The 24,932-nt window shown below is 52.5% G+C and overlaps 1 protein-coding gene across 6 annotated transcripts; it reads right to left on the bottom strand.

The window, feature by feature from the left end:
- Window positions 1-787: 787 nt before the first annotated feature.
- On the bottom strand, window positions 788-18,637 carry LOC307217629 (protein-glutamine gamma-glutamyltransferase E-like). Of its 6 annotated transcripts, none has more exons than XM_079979228.1 (15): window positions 18,220-18,637; window positions 17,530-17,608; window positions 16,599-16,722; window positions 14,623-14,796; window positions 13,756-13,998; window positions 11,783-11,901; window positions 9,023-9,151; window positions 8,713-8,893; window positions 8,483-8,618; window positions 6,877-6,980; window positions 6,560-6,802; window positions 4,278-4,598; window positions 2,884-3,041; window positions 1,251-1,375; window positions 788-1,040 (listed from the first exon to the last, which is right to left on the bottom strand). In XM_079979228.1, the coding sequence occupies exons 3-15, from the start codon at window positions 16,603-16,605 to the stop codon at window positions 881-883; spliced, it is 2,100 nt and encodes a 699-aa protein (XP_079835354.1). In that variant the 5' UTR covers window positions 16,606-16,722; window positions 17,530-17,608; window positions 18,220-18,637; the 3' UTR covers window positions 788-880. The 6 variants fall into 6 exon arrangements, with proteins under 6 accessions (XP_079835354.1, XP_079835358.1, XP_079835357.1 ...); XM_079979232.1 differs by having other exon boundaries at window positions 16,599-16,715; XM_079979231.1 differs by having other exon boundaries at window positions 18,441-18,459.
- Between the last annotated feature and the right edge of the window lie 6,295 nt (window positions 18,638-24,932).

Below are 24,932 nucleotides of genomic sequence, written 5' to 3'. Positions count from 1 at the left end.
GCTGGAGCGAGGCAAGACCAAGGAGCCTGTCTGGCCTCTGGGGAGACCATGCTGGGAACAAAGGGGGCTGAGTTCACTCCTGACGCCTGGGCAGCGGAAGCCAGAGGGGGGCCCCTCCAGTGGGGCTCCTGGAGGTTCTTCATCTGCTTCCAGGGCCCAGCTAGTGTGACCTGCCCTTTGGCAAAAGCTGCTGCAATTCAGCCAGGAAGAAGAGCACCCCAGCCCTGGAAGAGGTCACTGTGTGAATGCCCCCTGCCCCCTCCTCCCCGTGACCAAGCAGATTTTGCAAGATGCAGCTAGCGCGCCTTCTTAGCGGACCATTTGCTAGGAGGTGGTTCTGTGCCGTGGAGAGGCCCAAGCGGTGCAATTTGACCCAGTTTCTGAGCACATCCGAGCATACCAGTCTGCCCAAAGATCCCTACAAGAGGTGGTGGAGGAGGAGGAAGAGCTGTCATGTGGAGGATGGAGCAAGCTTGTTTCCTGCTGCTCCAGAGGGGAGGACCAGAACCAAGGGATACAAATGGCAAGAAAGGAGACTCCAACTCAGCGTCAGGAAGAGGGCAAGAGCCCTTGGAAGGTGGTGGCCTTGGAGCCTGTTAAGCAGAGGTTGGCTGGCCATCTGTCAGGGATGCTTTAGTGGAGATTCTGGCATTGCGGGGGCTTGGACTGGATGACCCTTGAGGCCCCTTCCAACTCTAAGAATTTGATGACTGAAGGAGCAGGAGAAGCTCCTCGCCCATGAGATGTGCATTAGCCACCCACAACCCCCTAGAAGAAATGCTGCCACTTTTCTGCCTGGGGAAAAAGCTTTTAATCATCGTGCAGGAACAGGACAGTCACACACACACACCCTTTCACCACCGCAGCCCCTTGCCCCGGATCACATGGACCCGGCCGGGGCCACGTTCATGAGCACAAAGCCCTTGATGTGCTGGAACTTGTTGCAGGAGAAGTCGACGTGGAGCTGCATGGCCCCCGCGCTGCGAGGGGTGAACTCGAAGAAGATTTTGGACTTCTCTCCAGGTGCCAGCGCTGCCACACTGAAGGGAGAGAGGGGGGGGTCACACACACATGCAAGGACGCAGCCAGAGGCCTGCAGGGGTTACGTCCTCCACAGGGCCACGGCTGAACTCGCTCCATCTGCAGCTGGCTTGGCTTCTCAGAGGAGTCGCCTTCCCCTTGCCAGGCAGGAGAGTGGGCCAGCCTAGCTCCTCCCACTTGCTGGTTGCTCCTCCCCCCACCAAACTTACTTGATCTTGACGGCTTGGCCCATCAGTGTCACCAGCAGCACACAGTTGTCCACTGGCTCTGGGAGAGGGTTGGCGTAGAAGATCTCCACGGTGGCCGGTTTGTTGGCTACAACGCTTGGAGGGGCCTGCAGTCAAGCAGAGGAGCTGCTCAGTCTCTGGGAACGCACTCTGCACCAGCACTTATCTTGGCAGGTGCAGGGCTCCCTCATTCCGAGCAGAGCCACAGACCCAGGGGGCTGGCTGAGCCAGGACCCCCTCCTCAGGCACAGCCACCACCTCTCCAGAGCCCCCCCTCTTCTTTCAAATGCGGTCAAACGCTGTACCTATTTAGGCCTTGGAATCGTTGCAAACAGGATTGGATCAGGATCTCAGCAGGAGCAAAGGGTTGAGCTCTCCCCCCCCCCTATGATCCAGTTGCAGGGGGAACCCAACAGCCCCGCAAGGTTGCATCCAGCTTGGCCCTGAATGCCAACTGGGAGGCAGCTGCCTTGGAATAGTCAGGCTGCATCATTAACCCTTTGGGGCTCACCACCTCCTCCCCAAGTTCCCTTATGAGCTGTTGCATTCTGGGATGGCATCCCATGATGCAACAGGGCTGAACCAGGATGGGGAGGTGAGGCAGGGTTTGCAGGTACTGCAGTATGGACCTGGGGCCAGATGAGGGGAGACAGGGGACTGGCTGCCCCCTCCCCTTGCCCAAGGACAGGGTCTGTGCTGATGTGGCTCCAAACTCAGCCCCTCTTATTTGGGGTCTTGAGGCTAGAAGAAGCCTCTCAACTTGGACTTGCATCTTCATTGTCATATGAACATCAGAAGAACTGGATCAGGCCAGTGGCCCATCCATTCCAGCATCCTCTTCTCACAGGAGCCAACCAGATGCCTCTATTGGGAGCCCTGCAAGCAGGACCCGGGCGCAGGAGCCCCTCCCCCCCCCCCGCAATTTCCAGCACCTGGGATTCGGAAGCATTGCTGCCTCCAACTGTGGAGGACGGGCAGAGCCATCTTGACTGGTAGCCCTCAGTTGCCCCCTCATCCTCCAATAATTTGTCCCATCCTCTTCCAAAGCCATCCCTGCCTCAAGTGGGAGGGAGTTCCACAGTTTCACTCTGCACTACAAGAAGGAGGACTTTCTTTCATCTGTCCTCAATCTTCCCACCATCAAGTTAGCCTCAGCAGCAGCAGCAGTGATTAAAATCACTTGTGGGTGTAAAAAAGAAAAATGGTGTAAAAAAAAAAGTACAAAGATGGAAGTAATCTACATTAGACACAACAATACAGTAAGAGTAAATTTTTTGAGGTCTTAGAACAAAGGAAGGAAGTCAATATGTGTATATGTATGTAATGAGATATGGTTTTTTTCTGTAGATGTATGCTTTTTCGTTTTTGTTTTGTTTCCTTTGCTTTTTTTCTTTCTCTTTTTTGTATGTTTCGTTCTTTTTTGTTTGTATAGTACTATTTTGGACTTAATGTCTGTAATTTTTGTTATGATTCTACATTGAAAATAAAAAAGTAAAAAATAAATAAATAAATAAATCACTTGTGGGTGGGGGGCTGCAGTTCCAGGACGGGGGACCAGCAGGGAGTGGGGCGTTCCTTCTTGGCTGCAGCCCTTGAGTGCAGAGGGGCTCCTTACCGTGATGGAGACGTTCTGGGTCTCCAGGGTGATGGCCTTCTCCACCAGCAGCTTCACGCCGTCCACAACGTCACATAAGGCCGTGACCAAGAGCTTCTTGTCGTCCGTCAGGGATGCCCCATAGTGGCCATACGTGATCCGCAGTGGGAGGTGCTTCTCTGAAAGGCAGAGGGGTGGGGGGAGTCAGGATCCTTTCCTCAGAGGCAACCCACCACCACCCAGCCTCCTGCCCCCTGAACTTGTTCCTTGCAAGAGGGGAGGTCCTGCTCCATGGATTCAGCCCAGCGATGACCACAACTCTTCCCGCCCCTTTTCCAGGGCCGCCTCTGCAGCGGACAGTGCAGCTTCCAGAGGGAAGCAGCTTGGAGGACATCCCTCCTCCTCCTCCTCCTCCCTTGGGAGACCCCAAAGGGCACAACATTCCCAGCCAGGACCCCCTTGGCTGGAAGGCCAGAGCTTAGAGCATAAAAGAAGATGCAGACCGCCCTCAGCCGGCTGAAGACTGACCTCTTTGCCTGACCCACAAAGCGAGACCCTTGTTTATGGCTCCAAACACCTCAAATCCCTATCTCGTTTGTCTTTCTAAGATCTTCTATGCTTTATAGAGTTCAGACTGTATTTTTGATTTAACGATACTGCTTAGTTTTTTTTATTTAAAAAAATTGCAGACCGCTTAGATATTTTGAAACATCAAGTGATTTATGAATGCTTTTAAATGGACAAGACAAGCAAACAAACAAATCCTGGGCCTCCAATTTAGCTCTCCAGCTTGCCAAGTGAGAGCAGCCTGCCTTGGCCCTCCTCGGCTGGGCGGGGGGGGGGGGCGGCCCATGCGCTGGAGCTCCCTCCAGACATGCTGCTCCAGTTGCCCCCTGCCATTGCCTTCCTGTGCTGGCTGCCCCTCCCTGCTCCACTCCAGACCCCAAGGGCAGGTACAAACTCACCTGGGCTGGGCTTCCTTCCTTTGCTGGCTCCCTGACGGTGATGCTTGGAGGCCTGGGCCTCAGAGGACCACCCCCCCCCCCCCGGTCCAGGGGGCTCTGGCTTTGACAGTGGGGCTGTGGGTGCTCCTGCCCGGAGACCTGCTCTTGGCCCTGCTCTCATGATGGGCCCTGCACAGCATTTCTACTGCTGGGCTGCATTTCTCCGCAGCTGCCTCTAGTGGGAGCCTGAGTGAGGGGGAGCCTTGCAAGAGCCTCGTGTCTGGAAGCCCCAGTGGAGTGGGGGTGCCAGAAGGTGGAGCGGGTGGGGGCCCCTGTGCCCGCAAAGGGCAGCCCAGTCAGTTCCACTCCTGGATGGCAGCAGAAGCTGTGTAGATGCACCCAGCAGATAACACCTGTTCTCCCTGCCTGCCTGGATGGGCTTTGAGACACGGAGCAGGGGAGGCCACTTACCTTCCTTGTTGCCAAGGCTGACAGTCATCACTTCCTTCAGGATCTCTCTGATGGCCGTCCGGGTGTACAGGACACTCGAGACGCTCAGGTTGACGGTGATGGTCTTGGGCTCCGGGGCCAAGTTGGCCAGGGTGAGGATGAGGTTGATGTCCTTGCCAAGGATGGGTGGCTGGGCCAGCTTGAACTTCCCAAAGAGCCCTGGGTGCGTGATGAGTTCGGAGGCGGAGGCGTCGTCGGTGGTGCTCATGCGGCTCTCGCTGGGCGTGGACCCATACATCTGGGAGCAGGCCTTGCGGTAGATGTTTCTCTCCTCGGCAGAGCCTGCAAGGAAAGGAAGGGAGTGGTCAGCCCCCAGTTCCTTGGCACACCTTCTAAGCCCCCCTGCCAAAATGCAGGCCTCCAGCTCACCTCCAGAGCTTTAGGTCTAGTCTGACACACTGCCCCCCTGCTGTGCCCCTTTTCTGCCAGCGCACATGGAAGGAAGACCTGCAGAAATGGCGTTGCGGGAAATGACCTGACTCGGCTGGTGCTTCCTGCTGCACATAGCCTCCCTAATGAGAGGCAAATAGCACTGGCCCTTTGAGCAGTTGAAAGCAGTTGACCAATTGACTGGCCAAAAAATAAAAAGCTTGTTCATCCTATTGTGGGAGTATCTAGGTGGCCCCTCTTCTGATGCTCTTAAGATGGACTAGTGGTCTAACTCGGAACAGAGCACCTTCCAGAGCTCCTACATGGGCTGCTTTAGGATGTCCAACGGACACAGGTGAGGGTGGGAGTGATCATCTGGCAGAAGCCCAAGGAGCGCTGGCAGGTTTCCAGCACGTGGAGCTGGGCCAGGAGCCAAGGGCTGGGGCTCCTCATCCCAAGAGAATGTGCACGGAGCGCATTCCAGAGTCCAGGCAGCAGCTGCACCGCGGCAGGGAGGGCGGGTGTGCCTGAGGACGTATGGGGTGCTGTGAATGCAGAGAGGGCTGCACGGAGCCAGACCCAGAGCCCCAGAAGTCGCCTTCTGCAGAGTTAAAGCCCAGCACAGGGTGGTTGGTTCTGCTGGCACCCACAGGGGGACTCAGGGAGGGGTGTGGGGGGGCGCCTCAGGATCCCCAGCTGTTCTCTCCAGTGCCAAGGACCAGCAGCAGCACCTTCTCGAGACTTCCTTCCCAAATGCTGCTTCCAGCCAGAAATCCTGAGACTGAGGGAAGGCAGGCAGAGCACAGGCAGGAAGGTTTCCACGTGGGACGGGGAAAGAGCCTCTGCCAGCGGGTGTCCCAAACACTCCCTGGCGTTCTGGCGGGGGGAGCGGCCAAGGGTGCAGGTGCCTCTGTGGGCTCTCCCAGCCCCTCATTCTGCCTCCATTTTGCACCTCCTCGTCATGGCCACTGACAGACCCCCTCCTCTCTGGGAGTTTCGCCACCTCCGCTATGATTGCTGCCTCTGAGAACGGACTCTCTTTTCTCTGTTCTAGAAGGGAAAGAGATTCCTGGGGGAGGGCGGTGAGCTGGCACGAGGCAGGCAGACTCCCCTCTGTTCTCTCTGCTGGCAGCTATTCATAATTTTACACACCTGCTGTGCATCTCCTGCTTGTCTTTTGCTCCACGGTCAAGAACTGGGGCCTCCTTCAGACCGGCAGGATCCAGCCCCTCCACAAAGGTGGTCCTATTGGCCCTGATTGGCCTTCTGAATACCAGCTGCTGGGAACCCCAGGAGGGGGGGGGGGACAGGGCTCTTGTGCTCAGGTCCTGCTTGGGGGTTTCCCATGGGGCACAATCTGTTTGGCTATTTGGACTAGGTGCCCCCCTTTTGGAGGGCTGCTTCAGCAAGGTAGTTTTAAGTTCTTATTGTATCACTCATTCCCATATGGAGCGGGGGGTGGGTGGTGGGTGGGTGGGTGTGGACAGACTAGATGTCCTTCAAGGTCCCTTCCAAATTTGCAATAGAGTTTAAACACTGGCATTGTGATTTTGGTGGTTGTCCTTTTACTCCCTTTCCTAGTTGATCATCTTTTGGTCTTGCTTTCTAGTACAATGGCAAAGTTTGCATCCTGGGGGGTCACAGCTGATGACAAGTTGTCCCACCCTGCATCAATTTGCCCTTATTGATACTCTGTTGAACCTGCCATTCTGCCACCCAGTTTGGAGAGACCACCTGTATGCTAATTTGGTGGCCTCTGTGCTGGCCTGGCCGGTCTTCTGCCTCTCCCCGCCTAGTGTGTCCCCTGAGATCAGAAATGGGGAAAGGGCGGAAGCCAGCCAGAAGGGGCTGGTCCAGGAGGGAAGGGGACTCACCTTCTGGGTACTTGTAGCTGTTGGTGATGTCCACCCGATAGTTGCTGCCCACGGCTTTGGTGCTGATGTGGCTGCCGATGGACGTCGTGTCGCAATAGACCCTGACTTGCCTCCCGTCGGGATAGATGACCCATCGGTTGATATCGGCATTCACCTCGGAGAAGACGAATCCCGTGTCGTAGTTCAGCCGCACGTCTCCTTGCTTGACAGCCAGGACAGAGGCTGGTCCACATTGGTAGATCCCTGGAAGGAAAGCGGGATGCAGCAGCTGCTCTGGAAGGCGACCAGGGTGGGGTGGGGGCAGGAGAGGGCCTTACCTTGGCTTTTCTCCTGGGGGGTTCCGTCTACCACCTGCCACCCACAGTAGGCATTCCCCAGATCCCTCCGAGTGAACCAGCATTCATTCCAGACATGGTAATCCCTGAAGGGGGGAAGGAACAGAGGAGGAGGAGGAGATAGGAAGCTGCCTCATACAGAGTCAGACCACTGGCTCATCTAGCTCAGCACTGTCCACACTTCCTGGCAGCAGCTCTGCTGGGTTTCAGGCCAGGTTCTCTCCTGCCCACCCTGGAGGTGCTGGGGATTGAACTGGGCACCTGCGGCATGTGAGGCAGATGGTTTGGTCCTGCTGAGCTGTGTCCCTTCCCCTGAAGGCGCTAGAGGCTCGCCTGAAGAGGGGCGGCAAGAGGCAGAGCCAGGGCTCTCCCCACGCAGCTTCTATACAACAGGAGCCTCATGCACAGATGGCAAGCCAATGGGCTGAGCTCACAAGGGGGGAGGTGGCAGGGGTGCCAACTTGAATAAAATATGGGGGGGGGGCAAGTAAGCCTTTCCCCACATTATCACATGAGGCGGTTTGTGGACACCATTTGAATGGCAATGCCGTATGTTCTAGGGTGGCTGAAGGGATCTGGGCCCCTAGGAGTTGGCTCCTCAAAGACGACGCTGCCCCAGAGCCCAGAGGCAGAAAGGCAGGCAGGGAGGTCCTGTCCGGGGGCTTCTGGCCAAATCCGCTCAAACTGGTCAGCAATGGGTCCTCTGGATCCTTTAGGGGGAATATTTCCTGGCTGGTTGGTGATTATTGGTAAACATGATGTTTATTCCCCCTCCCATGTTTTAATATTGCTTTATAAAGGAGTCATATTTAGCGATCATAAGGGTCCCCCAAACAGACAAAGAAGCAGGGTAAAGACATGGGGATGAATGAAACCAATGGCTGCTCCTGGCATGATAACGGGCTGCCTAGCCAAGCCGAGTGACCTGGGCTCCCTGAGCCATAACTGCCTCTGCAAACAGGACAGTGGGCAGCATTGCCCAAGGGGCAGATGTTTGCCTTGGCTCCCTCCACCTTCCAGCTCTCCTAGGAAAGTGACTCCTCTTCCCCGAAGAGCTGGGGAGGGAGAAATGGCCCCTGGGCCAGAACAGTCCCCGCCCCCCGGACGGGAGCCCAGGCTGAGGAGGGCCACGTTGGGCTTTGCCAGAATCCTGGCCCAAGATCTGGCCTTCCTCTGACAGTTCCATTGCCTGTAGGGGGCTGATCCCCAGAGCCAAACACAGACATGAATAGACTCATAGAAGTGTAGAGTTGGAAGGGATCGTAAGGGTCATCTAGACCAACCCACTGCCCAGCAATGCAGGGATCTCAGCTAAAGCATCTCTGACAGGTGGCTACCCAACCCCTCCTTTAAGGCTTCCTATGAAGAATTGGGTTTAAGATTGGAAATGTGAGAAATGGAGAGGTTGTCTGTCTCCAGGGCCTGGCAAGACTGGCCCCCGGTGGGGGGCGCTTTAGTTGAGATTCCTGTATTGCGGAGGGTTGGAATAGATGACCCTCAGGGTCCCTTCTCACTCTACAGTTCTGTGATTCTATGATCGAGCATCCGAAGGGCCCCCCTCCTCCCCGCCCACCAGAGGCGCATTTACCAAACAGAGTCTTGTCCCCTCTTGATGCTCTTCCCAGAGGGATCGTAGTATTTGTCAATGCTGAAGTTTGTGTCTGCGTCGTGGGCGGAATTGAAGTTGGTGACCAAACGGGTCGGGATGCCCAGGCACCTCAGGACTGCGAAAGAGAGGAGAGAGGGGCCGGTGGGTCTGGGCTCTGCTTGGCGCCCCGGACCCCCATTTCTTCCTCCGCTTTGCCCCCAGAAGCCTACCTGTGCCGCCCACCCCGGCGAAGACCCAGCACTGGCCGTACTGCACCGGCCGGAAGTTGTCCTGCGCCCACTTTCTGAGGATGGCCACGCTGCCGTCCCACCGAGAGGGGTTCTCGTGGTGGGCAAACTCCTCGCTCCACTTGCCCTCCAGCACCCCGTTGTCGTTGTCGTTCCCGTTGACCTAAAGCGCCAGGGAGGCGGAACGGGAGGAGCAGGCGGGTGAGGGGGGCCTGGGAGCTGGGGAGGGCTTTCAGGCTCCCTGAAGGATCTCACCCCACCTGGGATCAAGTGGCAGAGGGCTTGCGCTTACCATGGAGCTGATCACCCGGCCCACGTAGCGAGGGTCGCTCCTGCGCGACGTGTCCCCACCTGGGTCCTGGCGATGGTAGAGGCTCAGATCCAGCAGCATCAGGGCTAGGTTGAGCATGTTATCTTGGAACTGCAAGGCAGAAAGGAAGGTCCTCTAAAGCGCCAGGAAGCAGAGGAGCATCCACACAGAGACAAATACGCGCAGTCACCCAGGGTCCGATCAGCACCCATCCAAGGTGCACTCCAGTTGGGGCAAGAGGTGGAGAGGGAAACATGGGCCCTCAGACCGGGGCAAGTTAGAACCAGAGGGTCTTCTTATGCACATGAAGAGGCAGAAGTACCAACTGGTTCCAGGGCAAGTGGGGACCCCCAGGGCTCCGCAGCCAGCAGGAGCACCTGCCGCTCCTCTGCTCATTCTCTGTGATACAGATTATCTCAGGCCTCAGCCCAGCATCCTCTGAGCAGAACCATCTCCATGCCATGGGGCACAGATGGAGCTGGGCTCAGTGGCTGCCTCCCTCTTTTCTACCTTCAGCCCCTGACACTGGGAGGGAATACCCGAGAATGCTGACCCCAAGAGAGTCTTGTCTTGTTCTGCTCCTGGTGGTGGCAGCAGGAACCATTCCCTTCCATCATGCAATGCACTCTCTAGTTTGGGCTACACACACAGTCACAGAACATGTGGACAACCTTCAGCATGTGTGAAATTGGCAGCCCAACCTAAAAAGTGCAGGTTCCTGCTAGCTGGCGGGAGAAGGGGCTAAGACTACAGAGCTCTGTTGCTGACAGCTAAGGACCAAGACCATAGAAATGCAATTGGTAGAGAGGGCTCTGTGTGATGTCATTTCCCCTCCTCTCCCAGAGAAGAAGGAGCATAGAGTACTTCCTGCTCCTCTCTCTCTCTTCCTTTGACCAGCAATGGGTGCAGAGCTGCCTTCCTTGCTCCAGCTCAGAAAAGTACCGTATTTTTTGCTCTATAACACGCACCTGACCATAACACGCACATAGTTTTTAGAGGAGGAAAACAAGAAAAAAATATTCTAAACGAAACAGTGGATGTATGATTTTTGTGGTTCATGCTGTGGCCACAGACATGTGATCCGACGGTGAGTTTGGGGTAGCCCAATGCAAAAATCTTGAGGATCCATGTGGATCCATGCTTTGTAACCACGTTTTAAGTGGGGAGGGAAGGAAAAGCACTCAAAGGACAAGGAGCACTCATGGGGTGTGTGGAGAAGGATGCTGCTAATAATGCAGAAGAGGGGTATAAGAGGAGAAGGCTCATCTCCTCTCCCACTTTGCTCCTTTAAAGAAAGCAGGCTCTGCTTCTCTCCCTCCTCCCGGCTCACTGAAAAACTTTGCTGCTATTTAGTCAGCTGAGTGGGGAGGAGAGAGGGACAGAGAGCCTGCTTGCTTTAAAGGAGCCAACCGGACAGGATCCGCTTACACTCGTGTAAGCAGCTCCTCTCCTCTCCTGCTTTGCTCCTTTAAAGTAAGCAGGCTTTCTGTCCCTCTCTCCTCCCCATTCAGCGGCTCTTCTCCCGCTGTTTCAAAGCGAGCCACGGAGGAGGGAAGGAAGGGGAACCATGGATCCTCTGCTCACGACTGCAGCAGATCCCCCCGCCATCCGTAGGCATTCGCTCCATAACACGCACAGACATTTCCCCTTACTTTCTAAGAGGAAAAAAGTGAGTGTTATGGAGCAAAAAATACGGTAAATAGAAGTGACTTACTTGCATAGTCTGTACTGCTCCTGTTGCTGTGAACCAATGCCTGTCTACAGTAAGTGAATCTTATTATTAAGCTTACCTTCCAAGCTGTTGCCTGGTTCTTTATTAAGCAGGGTAAGAAAGGGGAGCCAGCTTACTTCATAGCTGGACTTGCTCAAAGCAAGGTTCTACAGCCTAATTGATTTGATTTATTATAATTCCTATGTTTTTAAATTTTCTGCCATGCATGGGGTGATTTTGCTTAAAAATGGAAAGCGTAATGTTGGTGGTTAACAAAAGAGGTTTAAAGACTGTCTCATTGCAAATCTTAAAAAAATGTAGTATAAACACTGACAACTGGGAAACACTGGCCCATGAGCGCTCCAGTTGGAGAACAGCCTTTACCAAAGGTGTCCTGGGCTTTGAAGACACTTGAACTCAGGACACAAGGGAGAAACATGCTAAGAAGAAGGCACGCTTGGCAAACCATCACCACGATCAACTCCCACCCAGAAACCTACATCCCCCCTGTGGAAGGACATGTGGATCTAGAATTGGCCTCCACAGTCACCTACGGACACACTGTTAAGACTGTGTTCATGGAAGACAATCTTACTTGGCTACAGCCAAAGAAGACGAATATTTTGAAACCCTGTTCAACCCACACGCGTGGGTGCCTAGATGGATAAATTACAATTAATATATCTTCTCCTACCTATTAAGGCCCATCCCACTCGACGGTGACTGTGCTGCCATACAGCAGTGGCCTAGGAAGCTGCTCTCCTCAACCTCCCCATGACCCCATTTCCCAGGACTACTTGCCCTGCTTATCCTCCCATGAATGTTTCCATCGCTCTGAGGATCCAGGCAGAGGAAAATGCTGCCTCTCCTCCCTTACCATCACTTCCTCTCCTGGCCACCTCTCCATCTTAAGGCTACAAGGGCACCGCTGCTGTTCCCCTGGCAGGGGCGGTGGAGCCCCAATCCCAGAAATATAGGGCCAGCAGCAGAGCTGGTGCTTTGAAGGCCAGGAGCAAGACCTTAACACTGACCTGCCCGTAGTACCATCCTCGCGCTTCGATATAGTTGGCGTTTCCCACGAAGATGATCCCATTTTCGTTCAGAACGTATTCTTGCCTCTCGCTTTCATCTGCCATGTAGACAAGGTCTCCTGTTGGGCGGAGGCAAGAGGTTGGCAGTGGGAACTTCAAGCAAAGCTGGATTGGACTTTGAACAACCAAGTGGCACGGGGTAAATGCCCCCCTCAAATGTCTCTGGGGGCCTCCAGCTTTGCTCTAAAACTAGAACTTGATCATATAAATCTGTTTCCCTCTGGTGTGTGCTGGGCAACAGTTGCTTGGAAAATAATTATTTTGCTGAATAGAACATCCTTGCAAATTTAAGTTTATGAAAGAGCTGGATTGCAAGAGAGGAGATTCCAGAAAAAACATTAAGAAGAACTTTCTGGGGGTAAGAGCTATTCAAGAGTGGAACAGACTCCTTGGGAAGGTGCTGGTCGGATGCTCTGACTGCTCCTGCATTGTGGAGGGTTGGACTAGTAGACCCTTGCGGTCTGTTCCAACAATACAGTTTTATTATTTTGTAGTTCTTGCATAGACACTGCAGACCATGGCTGCGACCCTGAAGGTCAGAGACCCTGCCCCAGGTGAGGGGGACACTCGTCTTGACAACTGAGAGGAAGAGCTTTCCAGCTGAGCAGTGCAAAGGAGCCTGGGCAAAAGGGTCACATCCTGCTCTGCTCTGCTTGGGCAGTGAGAGGGGAGCCCCCTCCCTGCCATGTCCCTGCCCCACAAGGAGCTTTTTTGCTGAGCCCCATCATTGCTCCTGCCTCCTTGGGCCAAAAGAAGGAGCTGCCATGGAGCTTCCCAAGCCGGCCGCTTTGCAGCAAGGGATTTCCTAGCCCTTGGCTCCCTTCCAAGAAAAACCTGGCATCCTCTGGGGTCTCCCAGCCTGGCGTGGGCAGGTTCCAGGGCCCTCCAAGGCCAGGGATTTGGCCTGGCTCGAGGCAACCCGCCCCCAGCATCTGTCCTAGGAGGGGAGGGCTGGGAGGGCTGTCAGCTAGGCCTTGCAAAGCCAGTGGGACCATGTTACCCCCTTCCCTATCCTTTGGGGGTGGGGTAGTGCAACCACTAGTCTAGATCCGCTGCTTGGTGGTGGTGGGGCCTTGAAAGGGGCCCCTGGAAATGGGGGGGGGCTCCCCTGTGCAGCTGCTGCTGTAGAAAAGGGCTGTGGCTGCTGCTTGCTCTGCTGACGCATGGAAGGGGCAAGTCAGGACTCGGTCGGACGCAGCAGCAGTCAGATCTGCAGGTGCCTCTGGGAGGCTCACTGGGCCAACGTTCTTCTGGGCAAAGAGGGATCTGGCCGCCTGCCCAGCTGTGCTGGATCTTGCCCTTCTTCTTTCAGCCACGTTCCCATTTTTAGCTAGTCCTGAGTGCTGAGTTTCCACCGCCCAGCTGGATGATGGATGAGCAGCCCAGAGGCCCTGGGTGATGCAACCAGAAGAACAGGAGGAGAGTCCCTGGGAGGCAGGGAGGGAGGGAGGGGGAGGCCTCCTCCTCCTCCTTCTGCTGTTGTGAAGCACACTTGGCCCCATGTGCTGCGGGGGACGGACGACTCTGTCTCCAGGACCACCATTACAAACTCTTGCAGCATCAGCCCGGTCCATCACCAGCCGGTCAGTAGAGCATTGCTGTGCCCCAGTCGGGCTTCTGGGTCAGGCATCTCATTGCCCAGATGCCAACATCTGGGGGGGAGGAGGTCTGTGCAAGGCTTCTGCTTTGAGCTACAAATAAGCCCAACGTCCCCTACAATTCTCTGAGTCTATGATTCCCTGTCTGATCGCTTGGGAAGCTGTCCTAAGGGACGAGTCCTAAACCGCAGAGCTGTGGTGCGGAAGGGAGTCACGTGGCACCATCTGCATTGTCTGCCTGGCAACCCTCAGCAGAAACACCCCTGTGGGGCAGAGGCCCATCCCAAGGGCAGGCAGGCAGGAGGAGCATCTTACCTTGGCACCAAGGGTTAAAGAGCAGGACAAACTGCCCCAGGAAGCGGGCATAGGCCTGGTTGCCACACATCATCTGCAGGCTCAGCTTGTAGCGGCCAATGGCAGCGGTGGGGGGGCTGGCCAGGGTGAAGTTGGCGCAGTTGCCATTGATGGAGCTGAGCATGGCACTCCAGGACCCTCCAGTCAGGGCGCTGGAGACGGGGAAGACGGCCCGGGTGTGCTGGGACTCCGAAGGGGCTCTCCCTGCCAGAGGGAACAGAGGCAAAGGCAAAGCTGTCATTGGAGGCGACTCATACCTGTGAGAGGCTACCCAAGTGGCAACGTTCTCCTTGAAGGGTTTGGTCAGCATGAAGATCCAGCCAGCTGCCCAACCTGATTCCGACCTCTGGACGCAGGCACTGCACAGACCTCCTGGGACAGGAGTGTTGGTGCGTGTGTGCACCCGCACTGGACCCGGTCTCTTCCGCGCCACATGACAGCTCCTGTGGTGGTGGTGCCATCTTGGCTTTCCACCAGAGAGAACACTGTGGAGGGCATAACATTGCACAGGGCAAGCCAGGGGTCTTTGGCAGCACCTTAAAGATGGACAGGCTTCTTGTGGGAGAGAGATGTTTGCATGCAGGGGTAGGATGGTGGGAAAGTGAAACCCCGCGGTCAAAAAGGTCTTGGCAGGCAAGAGGTCCAGGAGATCTGCTGCTTCCATGTGCAGAGGCCAAAGGTGCGCAAGGACCGAAGGGGAGCAGAGGTGCCATCCTGGAGGCGCCTTTTTGTCCTGCAGCCAGAGATCAGGCCAAGAGGCAAGCAGGCGAGTGATGTCAGCTGGCCATGGAGGAGGACGGGGGGAAACAGTGGTGGGGGCGGCCTTACCTGTCTCTACAACGAAAGCAAAGTTGTCCCCGGACTGAAGGGGTCTATTGAAGTAGACGGTCAGCAAGAAGCCCTGCCCCCGGCGTACAGCTAGCTCCGAGCAGGCAAAGCGGCTGGTGTGGTGGGCCGGGCCATTGGCCGGGATTTGCCAGCTCAGCTGTGTTGGTGTCAGATCTGTGGAACAGCATAAGGTGAGTCTGGAAGAGGCCTGCCTGGGCCAGTGGAGCCTGGCCTGACTCTGCTCTCCCCCAGCCAGCCAGACGCAGCTGCTGCTGGTCCACCTTCACGTCTCCAAGCCTTCTCCTAAGCCTTCTCTGCTTCTTGGGTGGCAGCAACAGGGTGCAATATCCATGCTGACCAGAGCAGCTATTGTCATTTTATTTAGTAACACACCTACATCCCCTTCTCCAGGTAAGTTTCTTCAACCCACCTTACAATATCCAATTAAATCAATGTCACAAAATATGAAAACTGCAACAGAAAAGGAAAAGGGGAGAGGGCAGCATCAAATGAAAAGTCAAGATTGTGTGTGAAAGTGATGAAGGGGGGGGGGGGGCGGGATGTATAACATCAATCAATCATCACAGATTAGGAAGCAGCATGGGCGTGGGCGCCTGCCAGGGAAGGAGCTGCATGTCTCCCGACAGGGACATCAAAGAGGAAGAGGCCTTGCCTTCATTAGACACACAAGGTGATTTGCAACAAGGACAAAACACCCTGACGACGCCGGGCAGCCCTTGCCACCCAAGAGCAGAGGAGCTCAGCAGAGCTGAGGGACTCCCTTTCCAAGGAGTCTCCCTGCAGTCCTCCTCAGGCACATCCTGGTCACCCAGCCGAGGGGCTGGAGGGGGCTGCTGCTGCTGCTGCTGCTGCTGCTGCTGCTGCGTCCTTGGGATTTCCAGCACCACCACCAGGACAGCACAGGGTAGAAGTCAGTGCCAAGACTGAGTCTCCATGCCCCAATCCAGAGAGAGCGTTCTAGAGTTGCCCATAATCCAGCTGGGGCTTTGGGGATGGAACGGGAAGCAGCTGCTTCCGGGGTTTTTGCTCTCTAGACTTGGCAAATCTGAACCTGAAGGATGAAGTGAGAAGGATGAGTCACCATTAAAGGGAGGGAGGGAGATCAAAGACTCAGTTGCTCCCATTGTGGTGAGACCAGGAAATGCTCTCAGGTGTTCCAGACATTAAATGCCAGGCAGGCAGAACCTGCCCTAACATTGGGGATACGTGGCTGTTGGGTCTTCAGGCGCCACTTGCTGCCCAGTTCTTTCACAGGGATTAATGCCAATGGCGGGGGGTGCTGGGTACTCAGTTTTGCAGTTCCCACCTGGGTTAGACCAGATCAGGACAAAGATCAAAGCGGCAGGCGCACGTACACACACACACACCACCCCATGACTGTTTGGTTAAGGAGCCTCCAGGAGGGTTGTAGTGGGAGGCCAACCAGAGCAGGACTCTGAGGGGTTTGGAAGGGCTACCTGCTGATGGGCGTTTGGTGGAGGAGTGTTGTAAACCGCTCAGATGCTATTTATGAAGAGCAATATATTAACATTTTCTACTCATAAATACATGAAGTGGAGAGATGGAAGAAGAGGCTGGTGCAGGAACTCCAGGATGCTCAAGAATGCGCTGCATCCGTCCACTCAGAGCAGATTGCCACCTTGAGAGGCAGAGCCATCACTTGGGACCTTCAAGGCCCTCTTGCACCCTGAGGGTAAAGCTGCTGGGGAAGAGGAGCACCCCATTTCTCACCATGCCTTCCCAGGCAGCTGGGCTGGACCCCTTGGATGTGGGAGACAGCAAATGCACAGTTGCCTTGTGTTCTTCTGAGGACTCCAGTCTCAGCAGAGCAACAAGCCAAAGGCCACCAAAGAGAAAGCTCCCTCCCTCCCTAGCAAGGACCGCAGCATGGAGGCTGCAGGGCAGAGAGCAGAGAGCAGGGCTGGCCGGGGCAGGTGCCACCATCCCAAACTCACCTCCCATCCTTGAGTCTTGTCTTCTTCAGCACGGCCAGGAGCTCCTACTGCACATTCCTCGCCGCTCTCCTGCTGTCCGCTGAGCCAGGTGTGATGTGAGGATGTTTCCGCTGATCCCTAAAAACTACCCAGGTGCAATTAGCCAGTTCCTGTAATCGGTGGCAGCGCAAGGGCAATTTTCCTCTCCAGTGGGAGGAGAAGGCATCCTTGTTTACTCAGAGGAAGTGCATTCACTTGCTTGCGCAGGGATGACATGCAGGACTTCCTACATGGAATTCCAAGGTGAGGAGTCACCCCCAGAGGCGAGGAAACAGGTGGGAAGGGAGAGAAACTGCAGGAGGAAGAGAGAGCCTTTCTCCCCACACCCTTCCATTAGGCAGAGCCCTGCGTCTCCTTCATTGCAGAAGCCCAGCCACCTCCCATTTCCCAATGGGGTTCCTGCCTGTGTGTGGACATCCCTTTGGCCTCCTGCCCTTCCCTCAGGAAGCTGGCATGGCCCCATTTGCTCCTCACAAGGTAACTGTGCTTCCAGCATTGCAGGGGGTTGGACTAGACGACCCTTTGGGTCTCTCGCCAATCTACAGTTCTGCTCAAAGAGCCTCTTGAGGCAGCTTCAGCTGAGAGGGAGGGAAGGAGGGGCTGCTAGGCTGCGTTGGCAGTAGCCTTGCTTGACCAGAGAGAGACCCAATGCCACCGAGTTCCATGGCTGAGAAGGGGCTGACCATCCCCAGGGACTCTTGCAGAAACCCACCGCTGGCTCCCTTGGGCCTCTTGCACAATGCCCCATCGGCATCGATGTTCTCCCCTCCCCATTTTTGTTTCTCTTGGGCTTGAGGTGGTACCTCAGGCAGTGGAGGAGCCTTTCCTTCTCCTCAGATGAGCTTTACTGAGGTTTCTAGAAATTGTGCTTTGGCTGAGGAAAGTGAAGTACCTTTTGCCAGTGGAGTATTGATCTTCTCTGAAGGTCTCCAGGGGCCCTTGGTTGCTTTGCATCAAGAATGTCTTCCAGGCTTGGAATTCAAGAAGACTCAGTTAGGAAGATGTGAGACAAGAGCACCAGTCATCTTCTGGAGGGAAGATGTGGCTACGTCACCTCTCAGCAAGGCTTGTCTAACAGGTGACATGGCCATGGCCAACCTGGGGTCATACCTTCCCCCACCCCACTGGGTGCCCCAAGGGGTGCTGAGCTTCCCCCTTCTCTATCTGCTGGGGACCTTCTTGGGGCCCTTCCTGAGTGCCTTCCATCCTCTCAGGTCCTCTCCATCACTGGTTGTCCAACCAGACATCCCCTTTTCCCTCATCTCTCAACAGACCTCACACCTTCCTTTGTCCTCTCAGGCTGACGCCTCCCCACCAGCAGGACCTGGAGCAATCTCTACACTGCAGAGCCACAGAAGACAAGGAGCTGTGCAGCCCCCCTGCCCCACAGACGCACCAGGGGAGCTTCACCCCCCCCATACCGCATTTCACCTGAGAGCATGAAAGAGCCCTGTGGCTGGATCTGGCCAAAGGCTCACTCCCACAATGCCCATCAGCCTGTTGGGCGTGAGCTGCCCCTGGGCCACCTCTCTCAGTCTGGCTTCCTCTGGGGGCAGCCCCTGCTTCCTACCGTGGCACCTACTCCTTGTGCTGCTGCTGCTGCGATACCTTGGGAACCACCTGCCACTCTTGCTGCTCAGGCAGTCTCAGGCGGTGGCGTTGCCTCGGTCGTGCTTCACTCACTCCACCCCTTCATTACAAGCCACGGTGCCGGGTCTTTGATCCCTGCTTCCTGCCAGCTCTGGGCTCCTGCAAACTACCTGCTCTGAGCCTTTTGCCTGCTCAAGAACTTGACCTCCACACCTTTACTGCTGGCAGCCATGCTTGTCCCAGCCCAGAATTCCCAGCCCAGGCATTCTCCCCGCTGTGTGCAGATCCGTATCTGCCTGGCTTGACTTTCCAGTTTGGAGATTCATCTGCTGAACTGCAACTTTGTCCTTGTTTGCTTCCTGGATTCTTCACCGGGAATCATCACAAGCCCAGCCTGAACTCCATGATGGCTTCTGGAAGTCTGCCACAGGGCTGGAGTTGAGCAATGCCACTTCCCCGCCCAACTTAATGGTCCTGATGTTGCTCAATGTCCTACTCAGGAGGAAGTAGCCTGCTCCAAAGCCTTCTTTGTGAATCACAGAATGCTGGGAAGATGTCTAAGGCTGTTGCTCTGCTTAATTTCCCCTCAGCATCCTCCTCCACCCCAGCTGAGCACTTCCAGCTCCCTTCCTCTTCTTTGGAAGGCTTCTGCTTCTGCACCAGCTGCAGTTACAGGGACCCGCCTCCTCCCCACCTTGCGCCCCTACAGTGGGCAGATGCCTGACATGGTTGCCTTACTCTTCTCCTGCTGCTGCAAGTTCAGAGCATGTTCAGAGGCATTTCCCAGGGGATGGACAGCAAGCACACGGGTCCACAACAACACCCTCTTCCATTTGGAGCCTTATATCCAAAAAATCAGCTTTATACTACTACTACTACTACTACTACTACTACTACTGCTAAAGACCCTGATGTTGGGGAAGATGGAGGGCGCAAGGAGAAGGGGATGACAGAGGACAAGATGGTTGGACAGTGTCCTCGAAGCTACCAGCATGAGTTTGACCAAAGTGCATGAGGCAGTGGAAGACAGGAGGGCCTGGCGTGCTCTGGTCCAGGGGGTCACGAAGAGTAAGACACAACTGAATGAGTAAACTACTACTACTACTACTACTACTACTACTTATTTTTATTATTTTTATTTCATACCCAACCTTTCCCCCCTCACAAGGACTTAAGGCTGCCTACAGATAAAATAAGAACAGCTAAAAATATAGTGGAAATCGTTTTTTTAAAATAAGCATTAATAAAATTTTGTACACACACTCACATAACAGAAGATAATTACAATAAAAACAGCACGGTGCCAACCCGTTCATTAAAAGCAATCTGTTCCCCAGAGCCTGTCGAAACGAGAAGCTCTCCACCTGCTGGTGGAAGAGCAACAAGAACGGAGCCAGCCTGACTTCTCGAGGCAGGGAGTTCCAAAGTTGCCTCTCTTCCAAGCTAAGCAGATTTGTTTTCCCGAAGCTGCTGGTTTCGGCCATGTTTGTTGCAACTGCAAACTCTTGTTTTACTGTAACTTAGAAGCGTTTTCCTGTACGTAAACTTTTTTGTCTATCTTATTAAAAAAGCTGTGTGGTTTATTCTCTGCAATGGAAAGGTCAGATGACCACAAATAAAAGTGGTAAAAGGTATGATTGCCTTGTTTCTAAGCTTTATTAAGTGTTTTACTCTGTTACAGAGGCTTCACAGCCTGTTTACTTTTGCATTTTAGCCTGCAGATTTCACCCTCAATCCATCTCCTACAACCACCGCTGAGAAGGCCCCCTTCCCCACCCCACCAAGGGTGCCTGTGAAGGTGGCAGGACCAACAGAAGGGCTGTTTTATGTGATAGCTTGCACCTAAGCTGTGCAGGGCTTTGTATCTTATAGCCAGCCCTTTGAAAAGAGAAAAGAGATCTTTCATTAGTTGAAAATTGGATCTTATTTGTTTACCAGAAGCACGTATTAGGGAAAACAATATAAAATATTTGTTTCAAAAAAATTTAGCTGAGGAAATTGTCTGCAGAACTGAAGAAAAAAGGGGGACTTCCGGGTTGGAGGGGGACTTCCGGGTTGGCGCCTCCAGCAATGGCAGAGTTCCTCCGATCGGGAGGAACTTGCTCCATGGAAAGTGGGGTCTGAACTGCCACGGCGAAGGCGGAGACCCACTGAAATCACAGGCGGGAGAAGCCTGTGGACATGGGATTCGGCTGGCACCTTTTGCGCCTCCCCTACTCGCGGGGAAACCCTGTTTTGGGGATCCGGAGCGACGTGGGGTGAGCGGCGCGGTGCTTTGAATCGACTGCTTCTTTCACGGAGTGAAGCCGCATTGCTGCTGCCAGAGAGCACTGACTTTTTCTTGTGGACAATTGGACTTTAAACAACAACCCGTGAGTAGAACGGAAAATTGGATCTTTAAATATATTAATTTGACATTGAATGGGGAAGGTTCAAAACAGGAAGTCCGCCTTCCCCTTTTGTAAATAGACTGAAGCAAAGAGCTCACAAGTTAAGGTCTTGGAAAGCCTTATGTAAAAGATTAAACTTCCATCGATTGAAATTATTAGACCCCCCTTGGAAGCAGGAGAAGAGGGGGGAAATTTTGGACCGTGTATCCTGCAGGAGAGAGTGATTGTGCTTGTTGGTGCAGTACTTTGGTTTTTTTGGATGTTTGGCGATAGGCCAAGCTTCTTGTAAGCTTCTGCGAATACATTTAGGATGGTTTGGTAGTCATCCTCTGAGTGTACACACATTATGCTGAACAAAAATTAGAATTAGAACAAAAGAGGGAGCTTTGGGGGTTTAGGGTTATGTTGCATTTGTGCAAACAGTGTAGGGGAACGCTCAGGCTCATCATCCTGACTCAAGGCCATGGTACCACTTCTATAATAAATAATAATAATAATAATAATAATAATAATAATAATAATAATAATTTATTATTTATACCCCGCCCATCTGGCTGGGCCTCCCCAGCCACTCTAGGGTGTCACAATCCCCCCCTCCGGCTTTAACATTACCAAAGACTTTCTCAATCATAATCCAGTTATTATGACTTTCAACAGGAAAAAATGTTTGTGTAAAGACTTATTACAAGAAAAGGTTGTACAAGACTGCAAACAGAAGTTAAAACATTTATTGGAGAATAATTCAGACAAAGTCATAGAGATGCAAACAGTTTGGGATTCAATTAAGCTTTCATAAGAGGCTATTTCATACAACATACAGTTGAAATCAAAATTATTCAACTCCCATTGCAAATCAGGTTTATTATCAAAAATTACAGACTTTCGTCTGTTTGCAATGAGCAAATCAAACAAAAGCAATTGAAATAGCTCAACACAATGGATGCTTCAAGTGGTTTCCCTCCAATTCATCTGAATTTGCAACTCCAGTCTCACTAGCATTCAACCCCCTGAATAGAATCCCTCACAACAGCACAAATACAACAGGTGTTGATTAGTTGCACCAGGTGTGCTTGAGCTGGAACACCTGAGATACCTGAACTGGCTAGGGTTAGGGTTAGGGTTTGCTGAGTATCAGATGTGGCTGCAAGTCAGAAATATCACTATGTCAAGAGAATACAAGAATGTAAGAGAATAGATCATCCCCCTTCCCATACAAGAAGATACTGAAGGCACTGAATGGGAGCTTGAGTTGAGAGTCTTGCATTGCAGGGATTGGACTAGATCAGCCTGGGGGAATCCCTTCCAACTCTATAATTCTATGATTCTAATTAGAAAAAGATTATGGAACTTTATTTCAATACATGATTACAGCTGTGAGACTTTTATAAGCAGAAAGATGGAAAGATTCATCATTACCTACCATGGAGGAATGGTTGTTAAAATTATTGGATTTAGCTGAGATGGTGAAGTAGACATGTTTAATCAGAGAAAAATATTGTCAATATTTACTCAAGATTGGACATTCCTTATAGACTTTTTGCATTAAAAAGAAAGTGACCTTATAATATGATATTGAGGATTAAAAATGATATTGGTGGAATTCTGGGAATTATTTTGGAATGGATTCTTTGAACAATTTTCTATATATAGCTGACAGACAAAGAATCAGAAGTTATAATTTTCTTTATTTCTTTTCTTTTTTGTTTGTGCTTTGGTTTAGATTAGTTTTTTATCTTTTAGGTTGACCTTTGAATTCATTTTCAGACTTTAATAACATCTATTTTTAAAAAAGAAAAACTTGTTTGCATTGAATTGCCCTTGCCCCTTTCCTCCCCATTCCCATCCAGGGCATTCCTACTTCATTTCCGAAGCTGCATCCATGCGCTGTTTGCCACAAGCTGTATCAATTCTGTAGGTTCCTGGCAAATCCTGCTCTTTGATGCATTTTCTCTCAAACCAGTTTCAGTCCACTTAGGAAAGTGGATGAGGAGCAAGTGGTGACGTGAACAGCAGTGGCGCAGGCAAAGATGGAAGGGGATGAGGGGGATCCAAAAGGGTCATGTGCTTCATTGGGTAAAGACATCCCCACCCCACCCCCTTTCTGGTGCAAACAACTGCTCTGTGCTTCAGTGTAGCCAGGAGGAGGGATGCCCTCACTGCATGCCAAGCTGTTATTGTGAACATCCTCTCAGTTTGGAGAGTTCCTCACAGTCTTTGTTTCAACCACCCTGAGCAAGCTGTGGGAAATTGTAGTAAAGCTTATTAGTGCTCGTTAATGCATGAAATGGTTAAGACCACAGAATTGTATTCCTAGACTCATCTAGCTCACTCCCCTCACCTGGAAGGAAGTTTCCTCCTTTGTTCAGTCTCTTTCGTCATGAAAACTCACTTAGAATGGGCCAAAGCCTGCTCACTACTAGCTCAGACCATGTGCTTAGAGCTATTTCACTATATTTTGTCACCCCAGATTTCTGCTGCATCTCCCACAGGGCATGTTTTCAGAAAGACTGGTCCAGCGCACCACTAGTGAAATGCTCAGTTTATCTAACATTCAACCACAAAGGGGTTCCAGCCTAAACACCCTTTCCACATTTGCAGTCCTGTCCCATCTCCTGTCTTCGTTGTACTCCTATGAAATACAACTTGGACTTAGAAACCCCTCCAGGAGAAAGCAAAATGAGGAATAACCTCTGCTTTCTGGCCTCACGAGGCATCTTGGAAACCAGGGAGCCAGAGAGCAAGAAAATAAACTGGAAGGGGACTTCTGGGTTGGTGCCTCCGGCAATGGCGGAGTTCCTTGGATCGGGAGGAATTTGCTCCGTGGAAATCAGGGTCTGACCGCCACGGCGAAGGCGGAGACCCATTAAAATCACAGGCGGGAGAAGCTTGTGAATGTGGGATTCGGCTGGCACCCTTTGCGTCTCCCCTGCTCGTGGGGAAACCCAGTTTTGGGGATCCAGAGCGACGTGGGGTGAGTGGCGCGGTGCTTCGAATTGACTGCTTTTTTCACGGAGGGAAGCCGCATTGCTGTTGCCAGAGAGCGCTGACTTTTTCCTGTGGACAATTTGACTCTTAACAACTACCCGTGAGTAGAACGGAAAATTGGATTTACAAACGTCTTAGGAACGGGAAGGTTTCAAACAGGAAGTCCGCCTTCCCCTTTTGTAAATAGATTGAAGCAAAGAAGCTGCAAGCTAAGGTCTTGGAAAGTCTTATGTAAAGGATTAAACTTCCATCGATTAAAATCATTAAACCCCCCTTGGAAGCAGGAGAAGAGGGGGGAAATTTTGGATCGTGTAAGCCTGCAGGAGAGAGTGATAAAAATTAAATTACCACTGCTCTGAACCTGGAAACGGGCTGCCAGTAGATTGACGTTTTGGCAGAGTTCATTGACTGTGAATAAAACGTATGCTGACAGTTAAATAAGAGAAATATATTGTTTCCATTGCCCTCTTCTGCGTTTAAAAAGGAGGAAAAGTAACTGAAAATTGAAACTAACGTTACTTTTGGAACTGTGCTTGAAAGGATTGATACAAGTGGAGACTGTTTCCCTCTAGAGGGAGCTTTTGAAACTGTTACAAGAGTGGAGCTGAATCTCCAGCTGCAGGATAAGAACTGTGAGAATCAAGGATTGACCTTGGACCATTTAAGAATGTCGACAGGAGAAGCCTTAGTGACTGCATTATGCAAGATAAGCTATTCGTTGGAACAGCTTCACAAGAAGACGGATGTTATGGCTACTAAAATTGATAACTTGGGACAAAAAGTGATTAATTTGGGACAAAAAGTGAGCACCAATACAGAAATTATTCAGGATTTGCTACAGGAATCTACTTTAGCAGAACAAAATATGGAGAACGAGAAGGAGAAAGTTGTTGTTGTCGAACCTAAAGTAATACAAGTGGGAGCCTCAGCCTTACAGAGGCAAATTGAGGACTATAAGTTGAGGCCTTTTATGATTGAATCTAGAAAAAGTCAGATTTTGAGGATCGGAGCCCGGCCTGGACTGGAGAAGGAAAGCTGGAAAGATCCCTCCATGCAGGGATTAACTGACTTTTGGGACATGGACTTGGGTCAGGAGGAGACTGGAGTTCTGGGGGCCTTTGGATTTGGAGGAATCTTGAAACATGTCCTGAAATACTTCATGGATTTTAGCTTTAACTATGGAAATTTGGCTGACCTGTTGAGAAGGAACAAAAGTATTGTTAGGTCGGAGTTTCCCCGAGATCTGCTCTATAGCATCAAAGAATATGAAGAAGACCTGCAGAAGGGACTTGGAAAAGAGTTAAGAGCCTTGGACATAAGATCTCCAGGT

This window comes from Podarcis cretensis (assembly GCF_951804945.1).
Source record: "Podarcis cretensis genome assembly, chromosome: 6".
NCBI lineage: Eukaryota > Metazoa > Chordata > Lepidosauria > Squamata > Lacertidae > Podarcis > Podarcis cretensis.
The sequence above is the reverse complement of the archived record's forward strand: the minus strand, read 5'-3'. Positions and strand labels throughout refer to the sequence as shown.

What these genes read in the sequence shown, in the direction of transcription:
- LOC307217629 (XM_079979228.1), bottom strand. An exon ending in CTTTAACCCTTGGTGCCAAG is followed by an intron (nt 11,902 to 13,755) that starts GTAAGATGCTCC and finishes TCCGCCCAACAG; the next exon opens with GAGACCTTGTCTACATGGCA. An exon ending in CCCAGAACGTCTCCATCACG is followed by an intron (nt 1,376 to 2,883) that starts GTAAGGAGCCCC and finishes GCTTGACTGCAG; the next exon opens with GCCCCTCCAAGCGTTGTAGC.